We start from the raw sequence: 14,283 nt of genomic DNA on the forward strand, positions 1-14,283 counted from the left end.
CAGAGTAATGAAACAGCTGCAAACACATAAAAACACCAGTGCAGCTATGAATGCATGAAACAGCGAGAGAGGAGCGTGACGGCAGAGAAGGAGAAAATACCTTTGGGTTGGGCGTGAGCTCCTACAGTGCGTGTGAGACAGAAGGAAGCACGGGCAGAAATGAAGGTGGAAAAGAAAACAATCTTCATTCGTGAAATGAGACACATCAGTGAGACGCCGACGACAAAGAACATAAGCGGCAGCAGCGGTCAGTAAATGGTGACGCAGTGAATGACGTCAAGCTGTAAGAATGAATACAATGAAGCACCATGTGGTAAAGGCAGGGTAACCATGGCAATGTGCACTTTAAAAAACAAAGCAAAAAAGAAAATACACCAAAACTATGGTAGAAAACACAAACAACTACTGTCACCCACTTTTCCTCCCAAAAATCACATTTTAATAATTTTTTAATCTTATTGCTCCGTCTCAAAATAAATGGAGTTTAATTAGATGAACTGAAAGAATTTAGCAAGTTGACCTGAAGAACTGAACAACAACATGTTTTAGTATTTTCTGACAAGGCAGATCCACTGCCAAAAATATCTATTATTCCATAATTAAATACATTTATTTAATTTAATTAATTAATTAATTTATTTACAGAAAAAAAATAATGTATGATTTTTTGTGGGATTTTTAGCCAGAATTATTTTTTTATTAATTAATTATTTCAATAATTTATTTATTGACACTTTAATAGAAGAGATGCACGAGTGCGTGGCCAATATTACGTTCGCCAGAATGCCCCTCCCTTCATATATTTCAATAAAATGTCTGATTTCATCATATCTCATTCATTTAGTGTCAGATTCATTCCACCTTGTGCACAATTCTTGTACTGCAAGCTCTCAAACTGATGTAATTGTAATGCGACTACTACCGAAGTTGTTGTAGTTCACCCAGGACATTTCTAGAAGTTGGGAAAGACTGATGCACACTGATGACATCATCACAAGTAAGACGTGGAAGCAGCAAGAAAACCCCCCTGAAAACTCAATAAATTTTGCTTTTTACAATGTGTTTGGATCAGAAACTAATTTACTTCAGGGTGGACGTTTAGTCATCTTCAATATAAACTTAATTTAATGTAAAGTAGGCCTTTAATCAACTTACATTAAAAAAGGCGGTGAGCGGATGCTTGTGGTGGGTGGTGTGTTCCACTGTGTGGAATCTGCAGACACGTTAAGTTCCAAATATATTCTGTTGAAGAATTTTGCAGCAAAGGTCATGGACGCACATGTGGACAGACAGATTTGAGTTGTCTACAGGGGAAAAAAATTACATGTGGTTGACTGATAACTTTTTTCTCTCCTCCAATATTTTGTGGTGTACCACAAGGCTCCCTTTTAGGTCCCTTTATGATTGCCATTGCTGTTGTTATATTGTTGCTCAGCTTTACTTCCTCGTGATGTCAGGTGCGATTAAGTGCCTTAGCTGCTGTGAGGATGACAAATATTGTAGAAACCAAAACTTTCTCAAAATAAACAACAACCCAAAAATGGGCAATTAAATTGGGCTCAAATCTGAGCGGTTATTCTCTTGAATACATGTTTGTTCCTGCAGTATTTTCTGATATATTCTCAGTTGTAGTTGTGTTGTTTTTTGTTTTTTTGTACATTATTTTTAAGCTCCATCTTGGATTATGGCCTGATTGAGGTGGACGATATTCTACCACAGTTCTTGGTACAGTTATGAAAGATCTTCACGCTTTGAGTGAAGAGAAGATGAACGTTGACGTACTTGTGTTTTGGCTGCAGAGAATCGTGGAGCATCTGCAGAGCACTCGCTTTGTCGTGTTCTGCAAAATACCTGCACAGACACAAGAACAGACAAAATCAGTCACTTCAACAAACTGGTTTCGTAGATGTTAGTTCAAACTTTGTTGTTGTTGGGTTTTCAACAGCATCGGTTATTGTTAAATGGTTACGTTTAAAATATATTTTTTGTTATTTGTTCTTGAAAATCGTTGGGTTTTCAAGAACAAATATCAAAAAACTAAAACATGTGCGTGCGCACACACACACACAGGCAGACAGACAGACAGACACAGACACACACACAAACATACACACACTGTGTGTGTTGAAGTGACATGTTGCTGTTCTGCACCTGAAAATTGTTCAAACGACTTTCAAAACAGAAAAGAAACAATATGACTGTTTTCATCTTTGAAAATATTTTGCCAATAGAGAAATTTAAGGATGCAAACATAAGCTCACACACACACACACACACACGTTGTTTTTTGTTTTTTTTTAATGAAAATATCATTTCGTTATTTGTTATTGAAAATCCAACAAGTTGGAAAATGATATATTCATAACAGCATAAAACGCGTGCGTGTGTATGTGTGTGTGTGTGTGTATTATTTTTTTGTTGTTAATGAAAACCCAACAATGACAAACTTTGTATGTTGTTGGGTTTTCAATAACAAATAACAAAAATGATAGTTTAATAAAAACATAAAAACTGTGTGTGTTAGTTTTTTGTTGTTATTGAAAACCCAACAGTGACAAATTTGTTGTTGGGTTTTCAATAACAAATAACAAAAAATATATTTTCATAAAAACACAAAATATGTGTGTTTTAGTTTTTGTTATTTGTTATTGAAAACCCAACAACAAACTTGTCGTTGTTGGGTTTTCACTAACAAATAACAAGAATGATATTTTCATAAATGTATGTATATATATATATATATATACACTCAACAAAAATATAAACGCAACACTTTTGGTTTTGCTCCCATTTTGTATGAGATGAACTCAAAGATCTAAAACTTTTTCCACATACACAATATCACCATTTCCCTCAAATATTGTTCACAAAACAGTCTAAATCTGTGATAGTGAGCACTTCTCCTTTGCTGAGTTAATCCATCCCACCTCACAGGTGTGCCATATCAAGATGCTGATTAGACACCATGATTAGTGCACAGGTGTGCCTTAGACTGCCCACAATAAAAGGCCACTCTGAAATGTGCAGTTTTGTTTTATTGGGGGGGATACCAGTCAGTATCTGGTGTGACCACCATTTACCTCATGCAGTGCAACACATCTCCTTCGCATAGAGTTGATCAGGTTGTCGATTGTGGCCTGTGGAATGTTGGTCCACTCCTCTTCAATGGCTGTGCGAAGTTGCTGGATATTGGCAGGAACTGGTACACGGTGTCGTATACGCCTGTCCAGAGCATCCCAAACATGCTCATTGGGTGACATGTCCGGTGAGTATGCCGGCCATGCAAGAACTGGGACATTTTCAGCTTCCAAGAATTGTTTACAGATCCTTGCAACATGGGGCCGTGCATTATCCTGCTGCAACATGAGGTGATGTTCTTGAATGTATGGCACAACAATGGGCCTCAGGATCTCGTCACGGTATCTCTGTACATTCAAAATGCCATCAATAAAATGCACCTGTGTTCTTCGTCCATAACAGACGCCTGCCCACCATAACCCCACCGCCACCATGGGCCACTCCATCCACAACATTGACATCAGAAAACCGCTCACCCACACGATGCCACACACGCTGTCTGCCATCTGCCCTGAACAGTGTGAACCAGGATTCATCCATGAAGAGAACACCTCTCCAACGTGCCAAACGCCAGCGAATGTGAGCATTTTCCCACTCAAGTCGGTTACGACGACAAACTGGAGTCAGGTCGAGACCCCGATGAGGACGACGAGCATGCAGATGAGCTTCCCTGAGACGGTTTCTGACAGTTTGTGCAGAAATTCTTTGGTTATGCAAACTAATTGTTTCAGCAGCTGTCCGAGTGGCTGGTCTCAGACGATCTTAGAGGTGAACATGCTGGATGTGGAGGTCCTGGGCTGGTGTGGTTACACGTGGTCTGCGATTGTGAGGCTGGTTGGATGTACTGCCAAATTCTCTGAAACACCTTTGGAGATGGCTTATGGTAGAGAAATGAACATTCAATACACGAGCAACAGCTCTGGTTGACATTTCTGCTGTCAGCATGCCAATTGCACGCTCCCTCAAATCTTGCGACATCTGTGGCATTGTGCTGTGTGATAAAACTGCACCTTTCAGAGTGGCCTTTTATTGTGGGCAGTCTAAGGCACACCTGTGCACTAATCATGGTGTCTAATCAGCATCTTGATATGGCACACCTGTGAGGTGGGATGGATTATCTCAGCAAAGGAGAAGTGCTCACTATCACAGATTTAGACTGGTTTGTGAACAATATTTGAGGGAAATGGTGATATTGTGTATGTGGAAAAAGTTTTAGATCTTTGAGTTCATCTCATACAAAATGGAAGCAAAACCAAAAGTGTTGCGTTTATATTTTTGTTGAGTGTATATATATATTGCGTGTGTATTAGTACAAAAATTATATTTTCATAAAAAACATAAAACGTGTGTGCGCGCATTTTAGTTTTTCGTTATTAGGTTGCTAACAATGCTACCAATGGTGTACGTTCTCATGATGGTCTTTGTGTAACTTTGTTTGCATGATTATAAACACGAAATCTTAGGGCCCCTTCACACATAGTGCGAATAAAGTACAACTCAAGTTGACTCACGGCAAAACAGCATGAATGATCGAACCACGAAACATCGTGCTGACGGGCAGGCATGCACGATCACGCATGCGGGAACACACTGCCAACATCGTGCAGCTGCTGTGAACAAAAAATAAATAAAAAAATACATGCTACGACGGTTTTGTGCAAGCAGGAACCCAGCAGCTTTTCACAACAGTTGCTGAAAATAAAAAAATTATATGCCACACACGGGACTCGAACCCACGCCTTCCAAAAGCTCTGAATGCCAGTCAGAAACTTTATCACTGACCTACAATCACAGTCCTGTGATCATAGGATCGGGGAGGGGACCCACATGCACACATGTGTTGTGGGGGGAGCCGACACTCTGGCACGCCACATGTACACTTGGCAATTTCACAGTCGTGGGGCACTTTGACAAATTTCACATCCACTTCAACAGTGATCATCTGCTGACTATTTTCATGATGATAGCACGAATGGCCACACATTTTCTAAATGCGGTGTTAGATGTTCGTGTGTCACCTGGAATTTGGCCGACACCTGCCGCGAGAGGGGTCGATGGGTTCGCACAGCGCACACACTGTCTTTCAGCCACTAGTGTGTGCAAATAGTTGTAGCAACAGGTGTACGAGGCGTTAGAGACAGCTACGAAATTACACAGTTTGCACACAATTCCAGCTTCATGTGCAATTTCTGTGCAAATTGACCAAATTCGCACTATGTGTGAAGGGGCCCATACAAAATTCTGAATCTGGTTTTGTTTAAACTTAGTTTATTTTGGGATTTGGTCAGTGACCTCATTGGCTTTGCTTATATATGAGGAAAATGGCAAATTTTATGTAAATGAGATCAGATATTTTTGTTGTTGACGCGCTAAAAGCACCCAATATTTTGAAATTAATAGTGTCTTCTTTCATTTTTTTTTCCCATCAAATTAAAAAGTGAAAAATGACACAGCGCGACCAAACAGGTTCTGGATTCTGATTTTAGTGTGGCTGAGTTCTCACAGCAGGTTGTGCAGACCCAACAAGCCCATTCCTCGAAAGTCCGTCTTGGGGTCGCTGCCTTGAAAACCGATCTCACACCACTGCTTGGAGATGCGTCCGGTGAGGGGCATGTCAGGACGAAGCTCCTCCCACAACTGCATCATAAGAAGCCCGGTCAGTAAAAAAATGGATAAAGATCACTTTTTTAGAGAGAGAGAATGAATCAACAATCTAGCAGAGCTATACAATAAATCCAGCCCACTGATGTGGATTATCAGGTTCTTTCTAGGATTGGAGGCAGAGCTTCAGAACATCAGGAAAAACAGATTTTCATTCATGACAGAACTCCATGATTCTTTTTTTATTGTACAGTAAAATATACACTGATGAGGGCTGATGTTTATCAAGTTACTAAAAAGCGCTGAAAATGTGCAAAAATGTCCTTAAATCCAACAGAAAACTTGTGAGTCCTCATTTATTAACTGTTTGTACTCACAGATTTATGCAATAGTGTGTACAAATATTTCTACACAAATTGTGGAATTTACCAACTTGTACTGAAAAATTCATAGAAATATACACACAGTTCTGACGGTAACTGGAAACCTCGGAATCACACGACCTTGGTACCAGTGGTACCAATACGACTGTTGTGGCTGGGGTGCCTGGCGTGCCTGGCTGCCTTTTGTTTCTGTCTTCTGTTTCTGTCTTTTGTTTTTCCTTCCAGGTGGCACGCGTTTAGGACTGAGTGGCTGTGTGGCTGATTTATCAGGACCTCACCCTGATCACCTGAGGCTGATCATGTGCAGCTCGTCAGGACTCACAGCTGTGGTGCATCTACATGGATTGGAGCATAGTGGCATTTAAGTCTGGAGTACACAGTGTGTATTTGCCAGAGACTCGACCTTGTGACCAGACGGGTGAGATCGTCGTCTTGAGAGCCATCTCATCATTATGGATGCAGAGAACGTCCAGGTTTGATGCCATGGTCTGTGAAAGAGGAGGGGGTGAGGTCTCACGCTCGTCAGCACACTTCCTGAGGTACGTTAGGTTTTGTGACTAACATGAGTACAGTCAGTAAATGTGGTGTCCCTCACACCTTATTATATTGAGCTGTTATGTTAGTCGTTTGTTCAGCTTCCACTGCAGTTGAGTATGTGAACTGATGTTCCATGCCTGCAGGGTGGGAAGCTGATTAGTAATTAAGCCAGGAAGTGTTTGCTGTTTGTGTACACCTTTGAGTGGTCTCTCTGTGTGTGGAGTGTGGACCCACATGATGGTTTCTTCTTTCACAGACTCGGTTTGTCGCGGCCACCTGGGGGGTGTCGGCGGGGTCCTTGGGTCCGAACTGTTTCTGGCTCCGGACCGTTTGTGCTGCTGGGAGCACACCGTCATCTCCACCTCGCAGACCGCGCACTCATTTGTTGTATTTAGCACGTCACTGTTATGTTTATTAAATTCTGTTATCCTTTGTACCGTGCTCTGCTTATTTCATACTGGGTCCTTCAAACGCTGGCCGGTTCTCCGTCCTGCGTCCGACACATAACAGTAGTCTCTGGCCATACATCACGGACCCAGCGGTAGCAGAGACGGTAACGCGCCGGCAAGGCGGCAGCAGACATTCAGAAGTTATCCGGATCAGTTGCGGGTGCTCTCCGCCCGGATGGTGCGTGTTGGAGAACCCATTATCGAATACTGATTTGTGCTCTCTTGCAGCCGTGTTCCTGTGTTGTGCCTTATCCGTGGGTCGTGGTGGAGTGTGACTGGCGACGGCTTCGCGTCACACTCCGACCGGATAAGAGGTTAAACGGGAGCTGCATGAGTGTGTTTGTAATGGGTGAACGCGCACGGCGGAGCTCTGTAGCACGGGTCGCTGTGCTTCCTGTGTTACAGTTGTAGCCCCGTTTCCCCGGGTGAAGATAACTACTGCGTCTGTTGTGTCAGCTCCAGCGTAATTTAGTTGAAGCACATTTTTGGTTCAATCAATCAATCAATCAATTTTTTTATATAGCGCCAAATCACAACAAACAGTTGCCCCAAGGCGCTTTATATTGTAAGGCAAGGCCATACAATAATTATGTAAAACCCCAACGGTCAAAACGACCCCCTGTGAGCAAGCACTTGGCTACAGTGGGAAGGAAAAACTCCCTTTTAACAGGAAGAAACCTCCAGCAGAACCAGGCTCAGGGAGGGGCAGTCTTCTGCTGGGACTGGTTGGGGCTGAGGGAGAGAACCAGGAAAAAGACATGCTGTGGAGGGGAGCAGAGATCGATCACTAATGATTAAATGCAGAGTGGTGCATACAGAGCAAAAAGAGAAAGAAACAGTGCATCATGGGAACCCCCCAGCAGTCTACATCTATAGCAGCATAACTAAGGGATGGTTCAGGGTCACCTGATCCAGCCCTAACTATAAGCTTTAGCAAAAAGGAAAGTTTTAAGCCTAATCTTAAAAGTAGAGAGGGTGTCTGTCTCCCTGATCTGAATTGGGAGCTGGTTCCACAGGAGAGGAGCTTGAAAGCTGAAGGCTCTGCCTCCCATTCTACTCTTACAAACCCTAGGAACTACAAGTAAGCCTGCAGTCTGAGAGCGAAGCGCTCTATTGGGGTGATATGGTACTACGAGGTCCCTAAGATAAGATGGGACCTGATTATTCAAAACCTTATAAGTAAGAAGAAGAATTTTAAATTCTATTATAGAATTAACAGGAAGCCAATGAAGAGAGGCCAATATGGGTGAGATATGCTCTCTCCTTCTAGTCCCCGTCAGTACTCTAGCTGCAGCATTTTGAATTAACTGAAGGCTTTTTAGGGAACTTTTAGGACAACCTGATAATAATGAATTACAATAGTCCAGCCTAGAGGAAATAAATGCATGAATTAGTTTTTCAGCATCACTCTGAGACAAGACCTTTCTGATTTTAGAGATATTGCGTAAATGCAAAAAAGCAGTCCTACATATTTGTTTAATATGCGCTTTGAATGACATATCCTGATCAAAAATGACTCCAAGATTTCTCACAGTATTACTAGAGGTCAGGGTAATGCCATCCAGAGTAAGGATCTGGTTAGACACCATGTTTCTAAGATTTGTGGGGCCAAGTACAATAACTTCAGTTTTATCTGAGTTTAAAAGCAGGAAATTAGAGGTCATCCATGTCTTTATGTCTGTAAGACAATCCTGCAGTTTAGCTAATTGGTGTGTGTCCTCTGGCTTCATGGATAGATAAAGCTGGGTATCATCTGCGTAACAATGAAAATTTAAGCAATACTGTCTAATAATACTGCCTAAGGGAAGCATGTATAAAGTGAATAAAATTGGTCCTAGCACAGAACCTTGTGGAACTCCATAATTAACTTTAGTCTGTGAAGAAGATTCCCCATTTACATGAACAAATTGTAATCTATTAGACAAATATGATTCAAACCACCGCAGCGCAGTGCCTTTAATACCTATGGCATGCTCTAATCTCTGTAATAAAATTTTATGGTCAACAGTATCAAAAGCAGCACTGAGGTCTAACAGAACAAGCACAGAGATGAGTCCACTGTCCGAGGCCATAAGAAGATCATTTGTAACCTTCACTAATGCTGTTTCTGTACTATGATGAATTCTAAAACCTGACTGAAACTCTTCAAATAGACCATTCCTCTGCAGATGATCAGTTAGCTGTTTTACAACTACCCTTTCAAGAATTTTTTGAGAGATGGGAAGGTTGGAGATTGGCCTATAATTAGCTAAGATAGCTGGGTCAAGTGATGGCTTTTTAAGTAATGGTTTAATTACTGCCACCTTAAAAGCCTGTGGTACATAGCCAACTAACAAAGATAGATTGATCATATTTAAGATCGAAGCATTAAATAATGGTAGGGCTTCCTTGAGCAGCCTGGTAGGAATGGGGTCTAATAAACATGTTGATGGTTTGGATGAAGTAACTAATGAAAATAACTCAGAACAATCGGAGAGAAAGAGTCTAACCAAATACCGGCATCACTGAAAGCAGCCAAAGATAACGATACGTCTTTGGGATGGTTATGAGTAATTTTTTCTCTAATAGTTAAAATTTTGTTAGCAAAGAAAGTCATGAAGTCATTACTAGTTAAAGTTAATGGAATACTCAGCTCAATAGAGCTCTGACTCTTTGTCAGCCTGGCTACAGTGCTGAAAAGAAACCTGGGGTTGTTCTTATTTTCTTCCATTAGTGATGAGTAGAAAGATGTCCTAGCTTTACGGAGGGCTTTTTTATAGAGCAACAGACTCTTTTTCCAGGCTAAGTGAAGATCTTCTAAATTAGTGAGACGCCATTTCCTCTCCAACTTACGGGTTATCTGCTTTAAGCTACGAGTTTGTGAGTTATACCACGGAGTCAGACACTTCTGATTTAAAGCTCTCTTTTTCAGAGGAGCTACAGCATCCAAAGTTGTCTTCAATGAGGATGTAAAACTATTGACGAGATACTCTATCTCCCTTACAGAGTTTAGGTAGCTACTCTGCACTGTGTTGGTATATGGCATTAGAGAACATAAAGAAGGACTCATATCCTTAAACCTAGTTACAGCGCTTTCTGAAAGACTTCTAGTGTAATGAAACTTATTCCCCACTGCTGGGTAGTCCATCAGAGTAAATGTAAATGTTATTAAGAAATGATCAGACAGAAGGGAGTTTTCAGGGAATACTGTTAAGTCTTCTATTTCCATACCATAAGTCAGAACAAGATCTAAGATATGATTAAAGTGGTGGGTGGACTCATTTACTTTTTGAGCAAAGCCAATAGAGTCTAATAATAGATTAAATGCAGTGTTGAGGCTGTCATTCTCAGCATCTGTGTGGATGTTAAAATCGCCCACTATAATTATCTTATCTGAGCTAAGCACTAAGTCAGACAAAAGGTCTGAAAATTCACAGAGAAACTCACAGTAACGACCAGGTGGACGATAGATAATAACAAATAAAACTGTTTTTTGGGACTTCCAATTTGGATGGACAAGACTAAGAGACAAGCTTTCAAATGAATTAAAGCTCTGTCTGGGTTTTTGATTAATTAATAAGCTGGAATGGAAGATTGATGCTAATCCTCCGCCCCGGCCCGTGCTACGAGCATTCTGACAGTTAGTGTGACTCGGGGGTGTTGACTCATTTAAACTAACATATTCATCCTGCTGTAACCAGGTTTCTGTTAGGCAGAATAAATCAATATGTTGATCAATTATTATATCATTTACCAACAGGGACTTAGAAGAGAGAGACCTAATGTTTAATAGACCACATTTAACTGTTTTAGTCTGTGGTGCAGTTGAAGGTGCTATATTATTTTTTCTTTTTGAATTTTTATGCTTAAATAGATTTTTGCTGGTTATTGGTAGTCTGGGAGCAGGCACCGTCTCTACGGGGATGGGGTAATGAGGGGATGGCAGGGGAGAGAAGCTGCAGAGAGGTGTGTAAGACTACAACTCTGCTTCCTGGTCCCAACCCTGGATAGTCACGGTTTGGAGGATTTAAGAAAATTGGCCAGATTTGTTTTCTCTGTCACCAAAGGGGTTTTTATTTTCAGCACTTTGGCTCCCTCTGTTGGTGACTGAGTCACATTACCGTCATAGCTCTTAAGGTGGAACAGGTGTGTTCCATTTGTTTGAGCTTGACGGTATAAATCACTTATTAGTTTTGTGTTGGTTCATTTTTTGTGGGTGTTTTTTGAGTTGGTTTTTGTGTGGGATGTTTTTCACTATTAGTGTTCTGGGGTCGTGATCCTGCAGTCTGTCTGGAGCATAAAAAAGGACCCAAATAACTGTATGTTAGTCTGTTACTCTTTTTTTTTATTTCTTTTCATTTCACCTCCCAGGGTTTGATGGGACGGACCCCTGGGGGGTGATGGGGGGGTAATTGGGTTGTTTTTTTCTTTTTTCTTTTTTTTTTGTTTTTGTTATGCCCTCTCTTCTCCTCTGGCTCCAGCCGAGTGAGCCGTACGTGTCGGCGTTGCTGGAGTGGTGCAGTTTGGTTATGCTGGGCGTTTCCCAGGTAACCTCTGCACCCGGGAGGGGGGGGGGGGGGGTTTGGGGTATTTTTTTTTTATTCCCTCTCTTCTCCTCTGGCTCCAGCCGTGTGAGCCGTAGGTTGTCGGCATTGCTGGAGTGGTGCAGTTTGGTTATGCTGGGCGTTTCCCAGGTAACCTCTGCACCTGGGAGGGGAGGGGGGGGTTTGGTGTGTTGTTTTTTTTTTTGTTGATTCCCTGTTCCACCTCCGGCTTCAGCGCGCCTTTGAGCCGTCTGCCATCGGCGTGGCTGAGGTTTGGGGCAGTGGGATATACCCGCAGCTGGTGGCTGGTTTGGAAGTCGGAGGGGTGGCGCCGTTTTGTGCCGTCTGCCATAACCGCTGTTCCACTCCTCCCGGTTGACTTCTAGGGTATAGTCATGGTTGGTGACGCTGGACGTGCTTCCAGTTTCCACTGCGCCGAGGGGGTGGGGTTGGGGTTGTTTTGTTTGTATGTTTTTTTTTTCCTTTTGTTTTTCCCCCCAGTTTCCGCCCTCAGGGTGTGACTGTGATGTCCTCTGGGGCAGAAAGGGCTGTGGGTCCATCTAGCCATAGACGGCCGGGGCTGGGTCCATTGATCATGAGGGGGGGCGTCTCCTGGGGTTGATGGAACGGTCCTCTGGGAGGCTCTGGGAGTCCCCGTGGGTGACTTTGGATCCCAGAGGGACCTTGGCTGTGGTTCTTACTCCTGGAGCTGGCGGGATGTCCTCTGGGGGGTGTTGGTCCCTACATGTCGTCCGGGGGGGAGGGGGGTGTTAGCGTTTTTTATTTGCAAGCTTAAGTTTGGGTTGTTTTTCTTTTCTCCTCTTCCCAGGTGAGATCGTCGTCTTGAGAGCCATCTCATCATTATGGATGCAGAGAACGTCCAGGTTTGATGCCATGGTCTGTGAAAGAGGAGGGGGTGAGGTCTCACGCTCGTCAGCACACTTCCTGAGGTACGTTAGGTTTTGTGACTAACATGAGTACAGTCAGTAAATGTGGTGTCCCTCACACCTTATTATATTGAGCTGTTATGTTAGTCATTTGTTCAGCTTCCACTGCAGTTGAGTATGTGAACTGATGATCCATGCCTGCAGGGTGGGAAGCTGATTAGTAATTAAGCCAGGAAGTGTTTGCTGTTTGTGTACACCTTTGAGTGGTCTCTCTGTGTGTGGAGTGTGGACTCACATGATGGTTTCTTCTTTCACAGACTCGGTTTGTCGCGGCCACCTGGGGGGTGTCGGCGGGGTCCTTGGGTCCAAACTGTTTCTGGCTCCGGACCGTTTGTGCTGCTGGGAGCACACCGTCATCTCCACCTCGCAGACCGCGCACTCATTTGTTGTATTTAGCACATCACTGTTATGTTTATTAAATTCTGTTATCCTTTGTACCGTGCTCTGCTTATTTCATACAGGGTCCTTCAAATGCTGGTCGGTTCTCCGTCCTGCGTCCGACACATAACAACGATCTCGGTACTAATATCATACGTTTTGGTCTGTATCTCCCTTAATATTTGTCCTTTTGTGCAAATTTTTTAAAATGTGTTTTAATTTTTTTTTAATTAACTTAATTCTTTTCACAAACCATATGTTAAATTTTTTGACAGCAAACTAAAAAAGTGTAGTGAGTCCTGAATAAAGGGGTAAGTTTGTGTTCTCTGAGGCATTGCAGAGGTGTCACTGACCACCCGCTGCTCAGTGACACTGTCTGGGTCTGTAATTGTGTTCTGAAACTTTTGATTGACAACATGGTTCACAGTTGTTCTAAATTTATAGGATAAATATTAAAGAGTATGTGACACCAAAAAATATGCACAAATAATCAATAAAAATTATGAAATGTTGATTTTAAAAAATCCTGAACAATAAAAGTCGATGATAAGTGCGCAGGTGAATGATAAACTACAGCTGTCTGAATCTTGCACTCTATTTCAGCTCTCAGCCGCGACTATATTGTTGCTACGTCATCACCGGAATGGGATCTGCTTATTCAAGCCCAAATCAATTGTAAACATAGCGGAGGTCGAGCTGTTTTCAGACGATTTTTTTCTAGTGTGGAGCTTTTTTTAAGTCCAGTCTGAAGGTGTTTCTGAAGAAACTGTGGGGACACAGACTTATGGTTTATGAGCCTTATTTAGACCACAATGAGAGAGAACACAGAATGGTGATTATAAAATAAATAAATAAATAATGCAGGTGATTTCGGCATGCCGGTGGAGGTGACAAACTGTTTTTATTTATTTATTTTTGTCAGCTTTTTAGTTGTAATCAACTGATTTTAAAAAACTACTTTTACTATCTGTGACATCAGAAACAGGTACATACATTTCAAATCTGAAAAATGACATGCGGGACTTAAAATATCAGCTATTTTTTAAAATAAATATTGTTTCCTTCTTGAATACAGTTTGTACATTAGTAGCATAACACATGATTAAATATTAAAACCATTCACACAAGGAGTAAATAATATAGTCTTACCTGTCCGTTTCAGTGAGATCATCTGAAAACTCATCCAACTTTACAAAACGACGTCTGAAAATAATTTAATTCCTTCAGTGTTGTATAAAGTACCAGAAAATCACACTTAAGTAAAAGTACAGATACCAATTAAAAAATGACTTTGGTAGAAGTTCAAGTCACCGATTGAAATGCTACTCAAGTTAAAGTCTTAAAGTATCTAGTATTTATTGTACTTAAGTATGACAAGTAATGTACA

The 14,283-nt window shown here is 41.8% G+C and overlaps 1 protein-coding gene across 1 annotated transcript in view; it reads right to left on the reverse strand.

The window, feature by feature from the left end:
• The window catches only part of elmod1 (ELMO/CED-12 domain containing 1), a 41,302-nt gene that overhangs the window by 7,173 nt on the left and 19,846 nt on the right, over positions 1-14,283 (reverse strand). Inside the window, exons 7-8 of the mRNA XM_034177671.1 lie at positions 5,582-5,715; positions 1,783-1,851 (exon numbers count right to left, since the gene is read on the reverse strand). Coding sequence (XP_034033562.1) covers positions 1,783-1,851; positions 5,582-5,715 — 203 coding nt within the window. The remainder of the gene's footprint in view (positions 1-1,782; positions 1,852-5,581; positions 5,716-14,283) is intronic.

Source organism: Thalassophryne amazonica, chromosome 9 (genome assembly GCF_902500255.1).
Source record: "Thalassophryne amazonica chromosome 9, fThaAma1.1, whole genome shotgun sequence".
Lineage (NCBI taxonomy): Eukaryota > Metazoa > Chordata > Actinopteri > Batrachoidiformes > Batrachoididae > Thalassophryne > Thalassophryne amazonica.